The following is a 19626-nucleotide window of genomic DNA, read 5'->3' on the forward strand; positions in this document are numbered from 1 at the left end:
GAGTTCCCGTTCCCTGAAGGCGTAAGTTCACAGCTTCTGCTGAAATCAGGCAAACTCTAGCCTCAGGTAACATCACGTGTTACCTTCCTGTCTTAATTACGTGCAGGAAAGAGATCTGCTTGCCATCTGCAGAGAGCAGAGAGGCAAGGAGATAAGGAACTGTCCTCTGTCAGGCTGGCTGAAATAGCTCACAACCATTCAGACAAGTTCTGAAAATGAACTTATCTTAGCAGATGCTTCTACTAGATCCGGAATAAGTAACAGGTTATCATTTATTTATTTATCAGATGGGGAGAGAGCACAGGTGTTCTGGGGGTCTAGGGGAGGGACAGAATCCCAAGGAGGGTCCACACTCAGTGCAGAGCCCGACATGGGGCTGATCCCACAACCCTGAGATCATGACCTTAGCCAAAATCAAGAGTGGGACGCTTAACTGACTGAGCCACCCAGGTGCCCCAATAGCAGGTTATTTTCCCATTCAGCCCTGTTTATACTCACTGTATATCATACATTTTAGATTTATTTATTTTCAAAGCATCCAAAAGAAGGAATGCTGATTAGTGGAATAGAATAATCTCAGTTTCAATATCTTCTGAAAAAAAGAAATCTAAATGGAGAGATCTAAGACCAGACCAGACTAGTATACTTCGTTAGTCTGTCCAAGTCCTTCACAGTGTCTGCTGAAAGTCTGTTGTTACCTGACAAATATGTTTTTGTTTAAAGACTTTATGGAAACAGTCACTCAAGACTTTCCATTTTCCTCAAAGTATGGAAATATTTGCACTTGTACAGGTCCGTGCTAAGTGGTCAGAGAAGATTCAAAACTACCACCAAACAGGACCGAGGGCAGAACACTAAATGTCTATGGAGATTGAAAGCAGAGGGAAAACACTGTTCTCTAGTGTGCTCATGGTTGTGTATTGTCCTGTCATCTTGTTCTGTGTGTCTAGACCTCGTTAGCAGATAGGAGATGGCATCACAGGTTCAGTCCCGAACGGGGTGTCTCAGTCCTGGCCACAGCTTATGAGCGCAGGCAGCACCAGCATATCTGACTATAGGATTCATAAAACAATCATATTTCCTGTTGAGAATTACACTGGATTTTTTATTTTTATTTTTTGTACTTACAAGTAATCTGTACCTAGCTCCCAGATACTGTTTTCTAATACTGTTCTCTCATAAAAGGAACCAGGGCTTCTTGGAAAAAAACAGCTGATTCTAGAAATAGGGCAGAAACTACACAAGGTAAATAGAAAAGAAGTGCCAGGGCGGGGTAGGATGGAGGGTACCGTGGGGCAGATCTGCCAAGGGGCACAGGAGCCCCCGAGAGTCCCCCTAGTGGCTAAAGCTGAGACAAGCAACACAATACAGTAACACTGGGTTACAACCCAATGGAATAAATATTCATGAGTTTATACCGATCTAAGTGAATGATTAAATAAACCAATGGGAAAGTCAACAAACCTGTGCACACTTACAAATAATTTATGTGGTCACTCTGGCCTCAAGGAGGGGGCACATAACCACACAGTCCTAAAATGTGGGCTGCCCTAGTGATGTCCTTCCTCAGAGCAGAGTAAGGAAGGGGAGCCCCTGAGAGCGCTTAGTCATGCCATAGCCCGGGCCCTTGGTAGGACGTGATGGAAATGGCCTCGTGGTTTCCCTCCCCGACACCGTAACCCCAGTCTAGACATGAGAAAAACATCACCCAGATCCCAGCCGACCTGACTACTGCTCCTCAGAACTGACAAGGTCATCGAAAACAAGCCGAGTCTGAGAAACTGTCACAGCCAGGAGGAGGGTGAGGGGACTCGAGAACTAGAGGTAACATGTCCTGGTTGGATTAGGAACAGGACAAGGACATTTGTACAGAATAAGGAAGTCTGAGTAAAGCGTGGAGAGAGGATTAAGGTTATCCGAGAGTGGCGAGAAATTTGAAAGGGAAGGTGGGCGTTTGGATTTGATTCCTCTGGTTTTCCTCTGCTGTAAACCGGACGGGGTACTACCTGCCTCACGGGATCATTGTAAGGACTGAATAACACAGAGGTTACTCTCTCCTGCTCAGAAGCATCCTTCTTCCTTCACTATGCCTGTGCCATTCAGGGACCGAGCCCTCTGTCACTCACTCGAGCTGGTGTTAGTGCTTCCTCTACTGAGCACTGCCCTGGACTGCAGAGATCAGGGAAGCAGGACGCAGCTCCATCTGGGGGTGTGCAGTGGGGTAAGTGCAGCGGGCTGCGGGGCACCGGCGAGATCTCAAACCTTGGCCCGCAGGGAGGACTTCGGGTTTAGCACAGAAGCCTCAGGCAGAGGAACAGGGCACAGTGGGAGCGGGGAGACGCTGGAGATGGACGGGAGCTGCAGGGCGGGCAGGGCCCAGTGCAGAAGGGCCTTTACAAAGCAGGTTTAGCCCAGTATGTGAGTCGGGGGTCCTAGCTCTAAGGGACCTGGGATCCCATCTAAGCGCCCCCTCTTGCTTGCTGTGTGAACTTGGGCAAGTAGCTCCACAGTGGAAAGACACATAGCAAATGCTCCGTGTGAGGAATTTGGACTTTATCCAAAGGGCATGGGGGAGGTGCTGCAGAGGGTGACGTGGTCCGATTTGTGTGCCGTGAGTGTACTGTGTACGATCAGTCATGGGGCACTGGAAGCCGCTGGGGACCTCTCGCGGTGATCTCCGTGCTGTCCCATGAGCCGTGCTGGCGTGTGGTGTGAAGGCGGCAGAGGGACGGATGTGACAGCTGTGCGCTAGCAAGGACCGCCAGGGCTCGGTGGATGGCAGTGATGGCGAGAAGGTGGGAAGCAGGGAAGTGACCTGGGCTGCCAGGGTCCGTGGCGCCTCTCACTGGGCGGGAGGCAGTGGGAGGAACAGACGGAGGGCGTGGTGACGAGTGGATGGGTCGTGGGTTTGTCACCCTTGGGGAACCCTAGGGCTCTGGGAGGCAGCAGGTGCACGTAGGGCTCTAGGGCTCAGGAAGAGGGCCAGACGGGAAACATGACTTGAACGTAGGCATCAGTTTGGGGACCACGGCTCTGAAACCTCAAGGGGCAGGTGTGGAGGGTCAGTGCTGCTGCTGTTAGCGTAGCTCAGGGTGCGTGGAGGGACTGCGGATGGGATGAACTGGGGTGCTCTGGTCTCCTCCTGGAGATGCAGGGTTCACCACACCTTCTTGCTGCCGAGCCTGGAGCACAGAAGCCTATTTTGGAAACACCGTGTCGCCAGGGGCTCAGGGTGTCTGCACTCGCTCCGGACCTGGAAGCAGAAGCAGGCCTCTGCTGACAAGCCGGCTTGTTTGTTTTCTCTGGGACCAGGTGGGCTCGGGCCCAGGGTCCTGGCTCTGGGAGCGCAGCTCATCGCTCTGCTTGTGCCAGCCACGGGAGGCATGCATGGAGGAGGCTCCATATGCTGTCGGGGAGAAGAGTGGTGGGTGCGGGCTCCGCGGTGTAGCCCTCAGCCGTGAGCCGAGAGCCCGTCTCTTCGCGCTTCCGGTGACTCTGTGATAAAGACCATTTCTGTTGCACTCCCACCGGGTTCCATGCCCACAGCTCACCTCTGACGGCTTCACAGCACTGCCAGTTGTATAAAAAGTGGCTGCGGGGAGAGGAGTGTGGGAAGGAGGCGGGGGGTGGTGGTTATGAAAGGACAACAGGAGGGTCCTCGGGTGTGGGAACTGTCCAGTTTCGTGATGGCGATGCTGGCTCTGTGAACCCACACATGTGATAGAATGGTCTAGAACTCCGTACAGACACACCTTGTGCTCAAATGGGGTCAAGGAATGCTGGGGAAACCCCAGTTGCACCCGTAGGTTGTGTCCGTGACCGTGCCCCGGTTGGGATGCCCTGCTGTGATTTGCCCCATGCTAGCAGGAGGGACCCTCGATATGACCTCCTACAGCTGTGCAAGTCTGCAGCAAACGCGGCCGCACCTCAGCTGGGAGAAGAGAAGTAGCTGAGGCTCACCCGCTCGGGGGCCCTGACTGGCGGAAGCCGTGAAAGCCTGTGCAGGGAGCGCAGCCGGACAGAAGAGGGAGCCGGGCACAGAGCCCAGAGCAGCGCTGGCCCAGGAGAGGGGGAGATTGAGGAGGAAAGCAGGAGGGCGAAGGGGACCACCTGAAGAACGGGGTCTCCTGAAGGTCGTGGGAAGAATATTTTCAAGGAGAGAATGGCCAGGAGACCGTAGAGGTCAGGAAAGGGGCTCTATCCATAGTTTCCAGCAGCAGGGAGCCTGCGACCGGGACGAGCTCCATGAGGAGCACAGGAGCGAGACAGGTGGGGGAGGAGACAGACTGAGGTTGGCACTTGGGGTCAGAAGTTGGAATACCTGGGGGCACCTCGGTGACTCAGTCGTTTGACTTTAGCTCAGGTCATGATCTCAGGGTCGGGAGATCAAGCTGTGTGTCAGGCTCCTCACTCAGTGGGCAGCCTGCTTGGGATTCTTCCTCTGCCCCTTCCCGTCCCTCTCCAAAACAAATGATAACTTTATTTTTTTACTTTTTTTTAAAGATTTTATTTATTTATTTATTTATTTGACAGAGAGGGAACACAAGCAGGGGGAGTGGGTGAGGGAGAAGCAGGCTCCCCGCTGAGCAGGGAACCCAATGCAGAGCTCGATCCCAGGACTCGGAGATCATGCCCTTAGCTGAAGGCAGATGACCAAGCCACCCAGGCGTCCCTAAAATAAGTAGATAACTTTTTTAAAAAGTTGGAATACCTGCTTCAAAGGTTTTAGAAAGAACAGTTACGGGTTCTGTGACAAGGGCTGCGCTCTGGCAGACCTATGCGGCCGTCTCTCTGATGGCAGGGAAATGATGACCCAAATCATGCTGGGGATCAGAACGGGCGCAGACCATCTCCTTGCTTCGCAGGTGGGAGAGAACGGTTAGGGGTTGGAGACCCTCCTGGGAGGAGGGCTCTGAGGCCTCCGTGGAAAGGTTTAGAAAGGCAGGGAGAGCCGCCTGAGCTGCTCAGAAGAGAGGGAAGCACTTGTCCTTGGGGAGATGGGGTGTGGGGTGCAGGTGGTTGAGCACAGGCCCCACTGGAGGGGTGTCTGAGCAGTCGTCCCTCCTCCTCCCTCCAGTGTAGTCCTGCACCTTCTGTGTGTCTGGGTGGATGGTTCCGGTCCTAGGAATTCTGCAGTGAGCAAAACCGTCACCACCGTCATTCTGGTGTGGGGAGAGATGACAAGCAGACATTACACTGTTAGGTGGTGATGCAGGTTTTTCTTTTAAGATTTTTATTTATTAGAGAGCACAAGCAGCGGGAGAAGCGGGCAGAGGGAAAAGCAGGCTCCCCGCTGAGCAGGGAGCTCAACGTGACTTGATCCCAGGACCCCAGAATCATGACCTGAGTCGAAGGCAGATGCTTCGTCGCCTAAGCCATCCAGGCATTCGAGGTGGTGACACAGGGTTTGTAGAAAACGCAGAATAAGGAGTTAGAAACGGGGTATTTAGGGCAGGATGGGTATTTTGGGAGGTAGGTTCAGGGCAGACCTTCTCCAGGAGGTGACCCTGAGCACATACCTGAAAGCAGTGAGGAGTGAGCGACCACACATTGGTCCAGGGCACTTTCCAGGCCAAGGGACAGCAGGTGCGGGCCACAGGTGAGTGGGCTCATCCTGCCTGGAAGTCAGCAACTGGCACGGAGTAAGGGCAGGGGGAGGGTCAGGGGAGTGAGTACCCTTCGCTCCCTCCTGGGGGTTATAGGAAAACTCGCGAGTTCAGTTTTGAACGGGTCATGTTTGGGATGGCCATCCTTTCACTGACACTGTCTGGTTTGCCTCCTCTTCACCCAGTCCTTGTGGAGCTGTGTGTATTACAGACAACCTACACGGCACTTGTGGCCTGTGACTAACACTGTCGATGGAATGTATGTTTAGCTGCTCTCACATGTGCCTCATAAAATTGTAAAATATAAAATTAAACTATAAAATATTAGTAATAATACTCTTTGCCTCCTCTTTTTAAATCCTCTTCTCATGGTGTTTCAGGTGTTCTGAATAACCTGTCTTGGTTTCCAGCTTTTAAAATACAAGTAAATACTTACTCGTGTATCACTCAGAAGTTGCACTTTCCTTCGCCACCTGACATTTCTGTCTTCCTTCTGGCCAAGTAAATCCACATTTTCCCAGCTCCGCATCTGGTATGCCCCTCAGCCTTCCTTGCTTCCTTCTTGAAAGTTGTTCTTCCTCCGTAGCCTTTTTGCTGGCCCTCACCTGCCTAGCTCCTGCCTCTGGCCGAGCTTCGCATGCTCCGGTGTTGGTTCAAGGTTCTCCTTACGCGGGCATGGTCGTGCGTTTGTGACGGTGACACGTGTATCTCCCCCTGGTGTCCTTGGGATGCTGACAGTGCAGCGACCTTGGATGAATATTGACTGTATTTTGAATAAAGAACTAAATAGGATCCTGCATGTCTGTATTTTGTCCTCACAGAGGCTTGGGGAGATTGAAATGCGTGCAGAGTATTGGTCAAGTCTTCCATGAGCTCAGTGGGTTTTAGTCAGTGGAAACCGCAGCACTGTCAGCGAGGTGCAGCCCCTCAGACGTTTGCAGATGGGCCGTTAGGCATGAACATCAAGGGAGCTCCTGACATTTTATTAAGTTTCCATCTGTCTGGTTTGCACGTTGATCTGTGTCACTTCCTTTGCCTTTCACTGTCTGTGGCCTGTGTGGTTCTGGAAGTCAGACCATTGCTGCCTGAAATCTGCAGGCTATGAAGATGGGACAGCCTGTGAATTCACAGGGAAGTTTAAACTATTATTATTTTCCTCCCCACTTTAAATTTTCCTGCCACTGCTCAGCGCTCGGCGGGGCCAAGAGCATCATGAGGGAAACTGTTGTCCACAAAGACCCGGAGGAAAACAGCCCTGTCGGAGGGCCCTGCTTTAGAAGCGGTTGGACGTGCACCAGAAGTGGGGGCTGGGAGAACACTCGTGACGTGTACAGCCTGGGGGGCTGTTCGCACACTGTGGTTGCGTGGCGGCTAGCATGGAGGGGCTCCGTCCACTAGCCCAGGCGCGGCTGTGAGGGGAACGTGGACCACAGCCACCTCGGAAATGGAAGCGAAGGAGCTGGGAGCATCTTTCTTCCTCGAGGAAATCGCTCATGCCAGCGCACCTGGGTCTGAGAAGGAAGGAGGAGCCCTGCTCCTGCAGAGCCCGTGAGAGCAGCTGGGCTCCTGTCCACTTGGTGGCATGGTCCACGTGCCCATGTGAAGACTTTTCCCACTTTCCTTCCAGAAACCAGTCCTGAAGCAAGCCCTTGTCACCGTGCTGCAGTGGTGTTTCAGTCACAACTTCAGCATCCGACTGTATGCCTTGGCTGCCCTGAAGAAGGTCTGGAGCATGTGTAAGGCGCTGCGTGTGGAAGAACTTGAGGCGTTGACGTCTGTCATTGAATCCAGTCTCAACCAAGTGGAAAACATGCCCGGAACAGGGTAAGCAAAGCTCGCACGCTTCCCCTTCCTTCCAGCAGCACACAGAGGGGATGGACAGGGGCCTCGACCTCGTTAGCTTCCCATTATTCCGTCGTGCTCTGACGGCAGAGCTCGGACCAGGCCCCGTGGGAGCAGGGCGCTCTTTGCTGTGTGGTTTCCTGACGGCTCTAATGTGGTCAGCTCCCTCACCACCTTCTTTGCTTTCTTATCCTTGGTCCTTGTTCTGTAAATAATCTTGTATACACCTTCAGATAGCTGTCTTCATATGGCTGACGGTTACCATCCTCTCTTGTCAAAGAGGTGCCGAGGAGCAGAAGGGTCTGGCTTTAAAGACATGCTCTCAGCCCCACGGCTGGGCTAATTAAGGACGGAAGCTTTTTTCTTTTCCTTTTCTTAGAGACTGTCTTTATTTCCCAGAGCGAGTCCCACACAGATGCTCGCCGTTGAGCAGGTGCGCTGCTGTGCTGCGGACGGAGCAGGGAAGGCTGCTGGGCTCCCTGCTCCCGCCACACAAGGGCAGGCAGCATCTCCTAGTATCTGCAGGTATCAGCTGATTTCCCCGGCTGTCAGGGGGTTGCTCTTGTTTTACTTTTTTATTATTATTATTGATGACCACTATCCAGGAATGCCCAGATTTTTATAATTTTCAGAGACCCAGACACTGCCCATCAATATAAGAGGTTCCTTTCAGACCCTCAAAGCACTCACTAATTTTTATAAACAGATAAAGGTGAGAAGCAGTGTATGAAGCGTACGAAATAGTGTTTGGGAAACCAGTAACCTAGAGGGTCTCTGCTTGACCATCAAGGTAACAGGTGGCGTAAATGAGACTGTGAATCCTTATGAAGCTTTGTGTGGGGTTGGGATGGAGGATTCCATGGCCACAACTACTACCTTCTAGCCCTTCTGCCTGCTTCTACTTTGAACACATCAGTTGAAAAGAGGCATTTAGGTGACTGGGTAGTCACCTAAATGAAGAGGTTTTGGTGGTTCAGGAGGAAGAGCCTCAATTCAGCAAATATAGATACTAAAATATAACTACATGGGCTACAACAGAGAAAAATCAAAGAGGAGAGTTAGGTGGGGGACATAGGATAGATTACAGGGAAGGGACACAAGTGCAGAGGAAGGGGCTGGACGCCTCTGATACATTGTGCACGGCTGGGTGTTTAGAAAGCCAACCCAAGCTCTGGCCCCAGCTAATCATTAAAATTAGTTGCTCACCGTGGCAGTGCCTAGAATCCCCACCCTTGCAGGTATGTTCCGGCAGCTGGAGTTCCTGATCTTGTCGGGCAACCCTGAACAACCTCTTGCTCCTTGGTGGGTGGGTGTGTACACACTGCAGCCCCTCAGTGGAAGGACGTATGGGGGAATTGAATCAATTTGACACACGAAGAGGCGTTGTCAGTTTATGGTTTGCTCGGTGCAAAAACCGTGATTTGTTTGGTGTTGCAGTGTTTTGGTTGGTGGTTGATGCTATTCAAAGTTCCTTGGTTGCTCTGTGTTGATTTCTGAAGACAGTTGGTTTGGCTCCTTTTTTATTAAGCAGTAAAACACCCTTTTACGCAATACCATTACTTCTAAAATCCTAGTACCGGGTAGGAGACATACCCAGTAAAAAAAAAAAAAAAAAAGGACCCCGGGCATTAGACCATCGCTGCTCTTTGAACACACGGCAGAATCGCTCTGTGCAGGCTGAGTCCTGGGTCCTCGGCGGCAGGCCCCGTGGATGCCCTGGCCTCGTGTGGCTCCCGATCGCTTGAACAGGACAGCACGTAAAAAGTCCCCCAGTAAAGTAACTTAGATCGTGGCAGGTCCTCCAGTGGGAAAGTAAAGATTGTGGTGAGAAAGTGCACACTCTTTTCTAAGTAACAGAACCTGTGAGTACCCTATAAAGGATGGTGGGAAGGAGGCAGACAAGGCGTGGGGACGGTGATCTCTGGGCAGCGCCGAGGCAGGCGTGTGCGACTGAATGGGGCTGGTCTGGCCCGAGAGCCATGAGTGTGGGCAGTGGGACACCAGGGGGCTTAGGCTCCTGGGGAGCGAATGGTTTAAACTCAGGAATGACCTCACCTGGTTTGCTTTTGCCATTTTTTTAAAGTAAGAGGAGCAGATCAGAGGCTGGCCGTAGATAATGGGAGAAAATCGTGTGTTACATGAGTGGGGTGCAGAGAAACAGATGGGTTTAAGGAAGTGAAATGAGAGCCTAAAAGCACCCACTGGATTTAGCGAGAGCCCAGTCAGCAGCCTCGCTGGTGGGGCCAACACAAATTAACGTGGCTTAGAAGTGGTGGGACGATATGCCACTGTTCAGTCCGGGGATGGGCTCATTGCTGTCTGTTCATGTCTTTTCTGTACCTGAATCTATGAAATACTTCATGTCTTTAGTTTAAAAAAAAAAAAAAAACGCTGATGAAGAAGGTAAAACACAGGCAAGTCATAGATAATTCCCTCCAAACCTCCTCCGAGATGGTCAGCAAGAAGGTTGTGGATGTGTTGTCTGAGGAGGCTTTGCTTTCATTTGGTCACATCCGTTGTTTTCCCTCAGGGTTCCCGGCTAGGAAGTCGGGCGGCGCAGAAGGGTGTCAGACCCAGGCCAGACCATCTCCTGCCCCCGGTCCCCATCCCTCCTGCGCCCAGAGGGGTTTCTCTCCTGAGGGGTTTTCTTCCGCAGCCGCCTGCTGCTCCCTTGCTCTCCCTCTCACGCCGACCCGAAGGCACTGTCGGGCACTGTTGCACATGGCTTCCTTTGTCAGATGGGACAGATGGCCCTTTGAGCAGGCTCTGGAGCAGCGCCGGGACAGTTCAGGGAGCGGGATCCAGAGCACACGCTGGGTACCGGGTGTGTCCCTTGAACAGAGACCCCTGCGGCAAGGGGACAGGCGGGTAGGTGGTAGGAGGCGCCAGAGGTGAAGGCTCCCTTCCTCACCACAGTGCTGCGGAGGCTCCACGGTCAGGCACAGAGTGGGGGGGCGCTGACGGGTAAGGGAGGCTCAGCGGCCATCATGGTGATGAAGTTCTAGAACCTAGGTGAGGTTTGGTGGGCTGAGGTCCGGAGCCGATGACCAAGAAAGAATTCTTGAGACATCTTTGGTGCAAAATGGTAGTTTATTAAAGCACGGGGACAGGACCCGTGGGCAGGCAGAGATGCGGCTGCCCCGGGTTGTTAGGAGTGGTTGGTTATATACACAGGAGTTGGGTAGGTGAGGACAAAGGGGTATTCAGAAGGGCTATTGGGGCAAAGAATACTATCAGAATATTGAAGGCTTAGTTACTATCAAGTAAAGACAATTGAGAGTCTCCTGGTGGAATGTTACATTCCTGCTATCAAGCATCCCTGTTAATGAGATTTAGGTTTAAAGACAATTGGGAGTCTGGTGGAATGTTACATTCCTGCTATCAAGCATCCTTGTTAATGAGATTTAGGTTTAGAAGAAATTTAACTTTATTTACTTTTCCTTCTACCTCCACCTCCTTCGGTTTTTATGGAGGGGAGGGTAACATTAGGCTTGAGGAACTGAGTTCTGTGTCTTTGGAAATTGGGCTATTGATAAGGTAACTTCTTTGTTGTAATCTCAAGGACATTTGCAAACCAAGGGAGACTCCTGTCTTGTAGGATTGTGATCTCAGCAAGTTAACTATTTATCATTTTATGGCAGTCAGGGGTGCCTGAGGAATGCTACACCTATGGAGGGGAGCGGATGGAAGGGGGGGGTGCAAGGCGCCAGCTTTTGCTTTGTCCTCAGCCAGCCTCCTGCTCCCTCATCAATGGGAGAACTGTCTTGTAGGAAAATGCCCCAAAATTGCTACTTCGCTTTGGGCTGTTGATCATGATTTTAAACTGACACCTGCCAGTGGTGCTCTGTAGTTTTCATCCCTACAGCCTTTGCTTTTTAGTGGCAGGTGTGTTGGGACTTCACAGCCTGCTCTGGTTTGGGAATGCTGGTTCAGTTGGGCTGTGTGTCATGGATCTTCGGAGAAGATAGGTGTTTACTGCTGGATGGAGACCTGAAGACTCCATGCCAGATGTCTTACATGTGCCCTTTCAGAATGCTTTCTCCCTGAGCCTGGAAGCCGTCTGTCCCACAGGCCGTCGGTGCCCGCGGATGGCCTGTCTGCTTCCCATCGCCTCTGACAGAGCACCGGCCTCTGCACCGTCTGCTGGAGGGTTTGCTCCTCGTTGTCCAGCTGTGAAACAGTCCTCTCATTGTCTTGGACTTGCATTCAAAATGTCAAATTCAGTGTCCATTTTTAAAGTATGTTGATCTTGGAGGGAAGGGTGTATAAGTCTTCAGATAAAATTCACAAAATTTTCCATTCCTTCCAAACTCTGCAGTACCTTTATGTGATTATCTAGTTGATTCCGCGTCATCTCACTTGTCTGTACCTCATACCATACGTTTCACCCTCAGGAACGCCAAGAAGAATTGGCAGCGCATCCAAGAGCATTTCTTTTTTGCCCGTTTCCACCCAGTTCGGGATTACTGTCTGGAGGTGAGTGGAGCGTCCTTTGTAAATTCTTGACTCTGTCTTTAATCGCAGAGCCTCCTTTCTGCCACAGTTCTTGGAAAATTACAATTAAGCGATTTTTTTTCCTCTTACAACATCACCTTCACGTTGTAAAGTTCTAAGTTTAATTTTGTTCCTTCGTGCGACGACTTGCGTTTCCCTCATAAAGGGTGGAAATGGGCGAGTCATTGTCACTTTCTGTTTCTCAGGCCGTCTGGCTCGTAAACCCTGGAAGGGGGATATTTAACTCTAAACAGAAATCTGTTCTGACATTAAAAGGGAGTGAATGAGAACATTTGTGCAGGGTAGATTTTGTCGTAATGAAGCCCGTTGCTAACGAAAGCGAAACGATTTGTCTTTTGATACTGGCAGTGTTTCGGTTCTGGGCGACGAGAAAATCTTGTAGGTCATGGCACACCAGCACCTCATAGCCCAGGGTGTTCGTGTAATTTTAAGAACCATAAACATGTTTAGTACAATTAGCATGAAAATTAATATACCAATTATTAGGATTGTGTGAATCGTATCACTTTCTTTCTTTTTAGATTCTAAATGTAAGGTTCTGCCTTTGCATTTAAAACACATGACCTGGGACCTTTCCACAGGAACTTTAGCCTGCCGTGCAGGCGCGATCCGGGGGGGTCAGTTACTCAGAAACTGGCCTTTTAAAAGAATATCAGTCTTGTATTGTGAGGTATTTGCTACAGAAGGTCCTGCTTTACTGGAAAAATGCAGGATTTTATTTTTCAGGTATTTTAACGCGCAGAGTTGTCTTCTTCTGCACCCGGAATGCATTGTTGGGCACCTTTCTGAAGGCCTCGGAATAGGTCTCTAGGGTCAGGTCAGCCCCTCCTGTTCCGTCCTGCAGCAGAACTAAGTCCGTTCTTCCCCTTTGGCTTCATCTCTGTCCCCGACGCCGCACGTCCCCCTTCGGGGTGTTTCCTCCTCCATCAGCGACAGGAGCTGTGGCTGCACGTGGTGGTAGCGTGACGGCCCGGGAGGACCCTGCCTTGCTCTGCATTTGCACCGGGCCGTTCCGGCCCCGTCCGCATCGCGTGCCGGTCGTCACGTGGAGCCCGTGTGCACAAAGCCAGTCTTTACTGCCGAGGCCATTGGGAGGACATGTGCCTCATCACGCGTTTTCTGTGTCGTTTTTAAATCGCCTGTTACTTGTGCTTCTGTTCTGTGAGCGCCTTTTCACCTGCGCTGACTTCCTCTCTGGTTCCATTTTGGTTTGTAGGTAAGAAAAGGCCAGGATTGCCTGCATAGTAACTGGGCGTTTACCATGCCCAGCGGCATCACACTCTGGTTTACACAGCCTCAAGGGGCTCTTTAACCTGATCCTATCCTCTTAACCAATGAGGAGGTTGAAGCCAAGGGAGGCTAAGTGGTCTAGCTGACATCACAGCTAATACACAGTTGAGACAACGTTCAGATTCAAATTTGTCTAATGGTAGCCAGAGGAAAGATTTGACATCAGAAGAACTGAACCTTGATTGTCTGTGGAGGAGTTCAGGTTTTCAGCAAAGGGCACTGATAAGTGTTGCCTGATGCTAACATTGATCAGTCCTAAAACACTTCTTGTTTTTCTCAGGAGTGCGGTGGTTTATTACATACGGTGAGAAACACCCAAGTAGATCTGCCTGCCCTCAAGCATTTCCTAAGTTAACCTCCCAATGGCTTAGAAAAGATGAGAAATGTGGACAGACAGCTCCTCCCAGATATAAATGAACGTATATAAGATGGCCACTGTGATAGTTGGGGAGAATAGATCAGTAAGAGTAAATAAGTTGTACTTTAAACATGTTACCATGTATTTCTTTGTTATTTTTAAGGGGAAAAAATTTAAATTTTACAATTCTCTTTTCAGACCATATTTTACAACCTTCCACGCCTTTCAGGCCTGGTTGAAGAAGAATGGATTGCCATTGGTAAATTTACCAGATTCACAGACATCCCCTCAGATGCAGGATTTCAGTGGTACCTTTCACCGACTCACCTCTGTGAATTGAAGCCGGGTGACTGGGCTCAGCAGGACGTAGGTAAAGAAGTGTTTCCTTTTTCTCCCCTTGTTAACTTGGTTAGCCTTACTCGTTTCAGTCCTTGAAAACAGAGAGGTGATCGTACCACTTCTCACTGATGTGCTGAAGTCTGTTCCTCCTCCACTTAGAGGAAAGACTGTGAAAAATGGTGCTATAACTTTGGTATTTTTAATTGCTTGGCTTCACTATAAAAAGCCAAGGAGAGCCTAATCTGCTTTATTACATAAAGCTAGTAACTTTGCTTTTCCTTGAAATATTACTGTTAATTAAAAAGGGTCCGATTATGAAATCTCATGTCTTGGCCCATTTAGGAGTAAAGCAGAGCTTTCGATTCTCGTCCCCCGCGGGTCTGGTGGGACCTGCTCGTCTGTTCGGCCTTCTTTCTCCTGTTTCTGCACCTTCTGTGGCATTGCTCCCCTTCGCCTTTCTGAAGGACCCACATTTCCGTCAGCTGCTCACCTCCTCCCCATCCCCCGCACAATCCAGTGACCCCTGGAAAACCAAGGACCGGGTCTCCCGCCCGTTCTGGAAACCACAACGAGTGTTAATGGTTGTGGAGCAGCGGGCTCCCATTCTCCTCGCCGCGGCCACTCCTTTGGTCCTCGTTCTGGCTCTCCCTGACCCAGAACCACCGAGAATCTTTCAGAAAATCAGAAACGGTCTTTGTCTCCTTCATAGAGCCTAAGTGGGCGCTCTTCTCTAAGCACACCTGCCCTGTATGGCACATTGATCTAGCTTTTGCTGTCCTGATTTTCCTCCTCCATCTGACCTGTCTCCTCTTTAGGAGTTCGTCTTTGTCCTGTATACTTGTAGTGCTCTAAAATTTTAATGTTTTCAAGAATTCTTTGGACAACTTGTGTAAAGTAGAGATACTTGGTTCCCCCCCTCCCCACACATACTTAGATTTTAATTCAGTGTGTGTAGAGGAAAGTTCTGGAAAAGTACCTTTTTTAAATCAAATACTCCGATGGTTCACTAATACATTTTAAGACATAATCACCTTAAATTTATTTATTCCTTCAGTCAAGACTTCTTGCCTCCTCTGTGCAGACAGAAGGCCAAGTCCCTGCCCTTAGGCAGCTTATACTCATTTCTGCACAGGAGGTACCATAGACACAAAGCGGGATGGAGGTAGTGACAGAGGATCAAAGAGCACTTTCTCAGGAGCCAACACTGAGTAGGACCTCGGTGAAGCGAGAGCAGTTGAGCGAATATCTGGAGGGAGAGCTTTCCCAAAACAGAGGACCTCAAACAGGGAGATCCGGGGACTGAAGGTGATGACCAAGCTGCTTCATCAGTGTGGTGGGGACGGCCCCAGTGGGGCGGGCTGAGCAGAGACAGAGGAGAGAGGACGACAGCACACATGGGCAGCTGGTTTGCGTTGGGTTGCAGAGCGGAGCTGAGAAACAGATGTCTCTCGGGTGGGGAAAAGGCTGAGGGGGTCTCTGTTTTGTTTGGTGGAAAAAGGAGGGAGTGTTGCAGTGCTGTCTTTATGGGAAGACTTCAGCGTTAGTATCCCCTGGATGTTTTCACTGGCCTGGTTTCCTCATTCTGTGTGCTGTCCCTGAGCTTTTGTGTTCATTTCCCCAACTTGAAACCACCACCTACATAATGTAACTTCTCATCTTTCTCTCTGGCCTCTTTCCTGAGCCTGCTGGACATTGCACAGATACCCAGAAACTCTTGAAATTCAACATATTCGAACTGGATTTCCCTTGCTGCCCACACTTGCCTCCTCTATAACCCCTTCTGTCAGTGGTGCCACTCGGTCACCAGAGAAGTCATTCTCCTGTGCTGTATTCATGTCACCAAATTGGGGTGATTCTGCCTCCCAGATCTGGCTGCTTCTGCTCTTGCCTGGACTTAATTTCGACTGTCTTTGTCTTTGCTGGGACTGGCACAAAGGCCCCAACTTATCCTCACCTCACTTTGACGAGGGTTTTTCCTAAAACACAAAACCAGCACTGTTATCCTCCTTTTTAAAACCCTTTAATGGCTCCTACCTGCAGAGTAAGTTCTTTATCATTCCATACAAGTCTTTTATGATCTTTTTATGTTCTGGACCATCACGTTCCATCCACGGCACACTGTGAGCTACAGCAGAGTTCTGCCACTGCCCGGGTCATGGTCCTCCTATGCCCTGTGCACATGCACACCTGTCCCTACGGTCTGCACTGCCCTCCCACACAAGCTGTTTGCACACTCCTCCCTGAGCCTTCCTGGGTCTCTCTGCCCGTCCCTCCCTCCCACAGACATGGCATCCCTCGCTACAGCCCCGTGTTCTGGTATTTGCATGTCTCGTCTGTCCAGGTAAGCTCTGTGCTCCCCAGCGGCTCAGTCAGCAGTCTGGGGTAGAGCCGTTGAGGAACAGCCTGGAAGGGTAGTCTCGGTCCTATGCTACAGATCAGAATGCTGCATCAGACAGGTTAATAACATTCTGCATACTCGTAGCATTGGTTAAGGGATAATTGCCTCAGAGAGCATCATCATTTTTCTATCAGTTGATCATTTTATTTTTAACATAAAATGTGTTGTTTCAGGGGCACAAGTCTGATTCATCAGTCTTACACATATTACTCATTTGAGGGAAATTCCCCTAAGTACCTGTAAAATAATTTAGGATAAAGACTGTGTATGTTTGTTTTCAGGAATACACTGTTGTGTATAAGATACACCATTACTTTATGGACCTTTAAGAAAAAAATGCTAAAATCATACCAAACTAGGTCTGAGATGCTTCCCGTTTTGGATATGCTAAAATGCAGACAAAAGCACATACTCTGTTTTCATGAAATGTTGTAGTATATTAGTTGTTAGAGTTGAATTTGGAAATTTAAAATTACTATTGAAGAGGCGTTTGCATGGCTCAGTCGGTTGAGTGTCTGCCTTCAGCTCGGGTCATGATTTCAGGGCCCTGGGATCAAGCTCTGCATCAGGCTCCTTGCTTAGTGGGGAGCCTGCTTCTCCCTCTCCCTGCTGCTCCCCCCTGCTCATGCTCTCGCTGTCAAGTGAATAAATAAAATCTTTAAAAAAACATTTTAATTACTTTTGAAAATAGCAGTCATGTCTGAATTCAAGTCCAGTTTTTCTGTTAATGAATCTCATTCTGAACTATCATTTTTAACTCTTAACTCTGTGTGTATGTGAATAAATAAATAGATTTTCATATATGGGATTATTTCCTTTTCCTTCTCAGGTTCTCACTTGGGCGAAGCAGATAGCCAGTCTGAGTGGACGGATGTTCAGAAGAAGATTATCCCCTGGAAAAATAATGCTCCAGATTTAGATCTGGAGCTAGTATTTCAGGATCGAGTTGCCAAGCTTGGAAAGTCAATTAGCAGACTGATTGTAGTGGCCTCGCTCATTGATAAACCAACTAATTTAGGAGGTAAAATTACAGTTTTCCAGGGGGCTTGCTTAAAATCTTTAGATCCTAAAAACTTGTATTGAGTCCATTGCCATTTTGCCCAATTTGCTCGTTTAACCCTGCTGGGGAGCATCAGGGGGATCCGTGGCCAAAGAGAGCCTGGGGGAGGACTGCCACCAGGAACCATTATCCTTCGCGCGCAGGACTGTGCCGGACCTGCGAGGTGTTCGGGGCCTCGGCCCTCGTGCTGGGCAGCCTGCAGTGCGTCAGAGACAAGCAGTTCCAAGGCCTCAGCGTCTCCGCAGAGCAGTGGCTGCCTTTAGTGGAGGTGAGTAGAAAGTAATTTGTTAGTAAAACGCTGATTTGCTGAAATCTTCTGTGGTTCTCTGTCTTCAAGTATTAGTCCTTTTGCACTACTTTATATTGTAGCTTAAACTAACACTCAAAGTAAAATATACCCTCCCTGTTCCCCCATTCCTTTTATTATCTTTCACTTTGTTGTATTTTTGGAATTTTTTTTTTTTTAAGATTTTATTTATTTATTTGAGAGAGATTGAAAGAACCAATGGGAGCAAGAGAGGGAGAAGCAGACTCCTCACTGAGCAGGAAGCCCAGAATGGGGCTCCATCCCAGGACCCTGGGATCATGACCTGAGCTGAAGGCAGACGCTTAACCGACTGAGCCACCCAGGCACCCCCAGAATTCTTTTCTGTAAAATATATCTTGTTGCAACTCAGGAATACTTTTAATAAATATATTTGATGTTGGGGAGGTTTTTTCTTCTTAAATTTTTTATTTCTTAAAGATTTTACTTATTTACTTGACAGAGAGAGCAAGGGAGGTAACACAAGCAGGGGGAGTGGGAAAGGGAGAAGCAGGCTTCCTGCTGAGCAGGGAGCCTGATGTCGGGCTTGATCCCAGGACCCTGAGATCATGAGCTGAGCTGAAGGCAGATGCTTAATGACTGAGCCACCCAACTATAATTATAATTCCTATTCCTTGTAAAAAGACTTAGTCTCATAGAAGTTTTTTTGAAACTGATTTTACTCCAAGTAAGGCTGTAAATGAATAATTTATTATTCTGCTCTTGTTAAACTCACTTTAAGGTAAAACCACCTCAGCTCATCGATTTTCTGCAACAGAAAAAAACAGAAGGTTACACTGTCATTGGTGTAGAACAAACTGCGAAGAGTGTAGACCTGACTCAGTACAGCTTTCCGGAGAGATCTCTGCTCTTGTTGGGGTGAGAAGATTCGTTTGAGTCTCAGCCTAGAAAAAACTTTAGGAAATCTAACAGTTCACCAACACTCCTGATGTTACACCCACCTCAAGGGTTTTGACTTGTAATGTATATGGAAAAACCCCTAGTTTTTGTTTTATTTCACCTCTTTGGGATGATCGGGTGAACCCAGATTGACCCATAAATCTGTGTTACTTATTTCCCTGGTGCCACAGACTTCACTTTTTATTTTGTTAACCTGACTGAGGGACATTCAGGATATCGGAGAGGAAAAAATGTGTTTATTACAAGAAAACTAACCTTTCTTTTTCCATTTTTCTTCACCAGAAATGAACGTGAGGGAATTCCGGCAAATCTAATCCAACAATTGGATGTTTGTGTGGAAATTCCTCAGCAGGGCATTATCCGCTCGCTGAACGTCCACGTGAGTGGGGCTCTGCTCATCTGGGAGTACACCAGACAGCAGCTGCTCCGGCATGGGGGTGCCGAGTCATGAACTTTGTGCCTTATCTGAGATCAGTTATCGGTGCTCTTGAAACCTTGTTTTAAAAACTGTACTAATGAAATCAACTCAAAAATTTACCAGGATAATTTGTATTCCTTTTTCTTGCCAAATTAATGCCAAAACTTTTTCATGTGCCTTAAATATATGACTATGTTTACCCCTTAAATAAATATTTTTAGCTAAATTGCATTGCTTCTTTAATAAAATATTTTAAGCAGTTGTGGAAATAAAACAGTGTATTTTAAGAAGAGAATTTCTTTCAGAAATGTGGACCGTGACAGGAGTAAGGCAGAATTTCAGCAGCTGTCACCTGCCAACACCACACACTTCCCTTTCCAGGAGCCGTGGTGGGGTGGAAGCAGAGGTCCTGCCCAAGGGGAGAGGAGACCCACCTGGCCAGCTGTTGAGGGAGCTTCCCTTTCCATGATGCTCAAATAATAGGTTTGAATTTCCTTTTAAAACCACGGAATAGGCCATTATCATTCATATGAAGTTTTTTGGAAAACTTCCCTACACTCCCTTTGCTCAGAGAG

At 49.0% G+C, this 19626-nt stretch overlaps 1 protein-coding gene across 1 annotated transcript in view; it reads left to right on the top strand.

The window, feature by feature from the left end:
• Nucleotides 1–19277, top strand: part of TARBP1 (TAR (HIV-1) RNA binding protein 1) — an 88669-nt gene extending 69392 nt beyond the window's left edge. Inside the window, exons 24-30 of the mRNA XM_059397300.1 lie at nt 7234–7430; nt 11843–11924; nt 13810–13981; nt 17178–17369; nt 17552–17676; nt 18455–18591; nt 18916–19277. Of these exons, the coding sequence (XP_059253283.1) occupies nt 7234–7430; nt 11843–11924; nt 13810–13981; nt 17178–17369; nt 17552–17676; nt 18455–18591; nt 18916–19084 (1074 nt within the window). The 3' untranslated portion in view covers nt 19085–19277. The remainder of the gene's footprint in view (nt 1–7233; nt 7431–11842; nt 11925–13809; nt 13982–17177; nt 17370–17551; nt 17677–18454; nt 18592–18915) is intronic.
• The last annotated feature ends 349 nt before the right edge of the window (nt 19278–19626 follow it).

This window comes from Mustela nigripes, chromosome 4, assembly GCF_022355385.1.
Source record: "Mustela nigripes isolate SB6536 chromosome 4, MUSNIG.SB6536, whole genome shotgun sequence".
NCBI lineage: Eukaryota > Metazoa > Chordata > Mammalia > Carnivora > Mustelidae > Mustela > Mustela nigripes.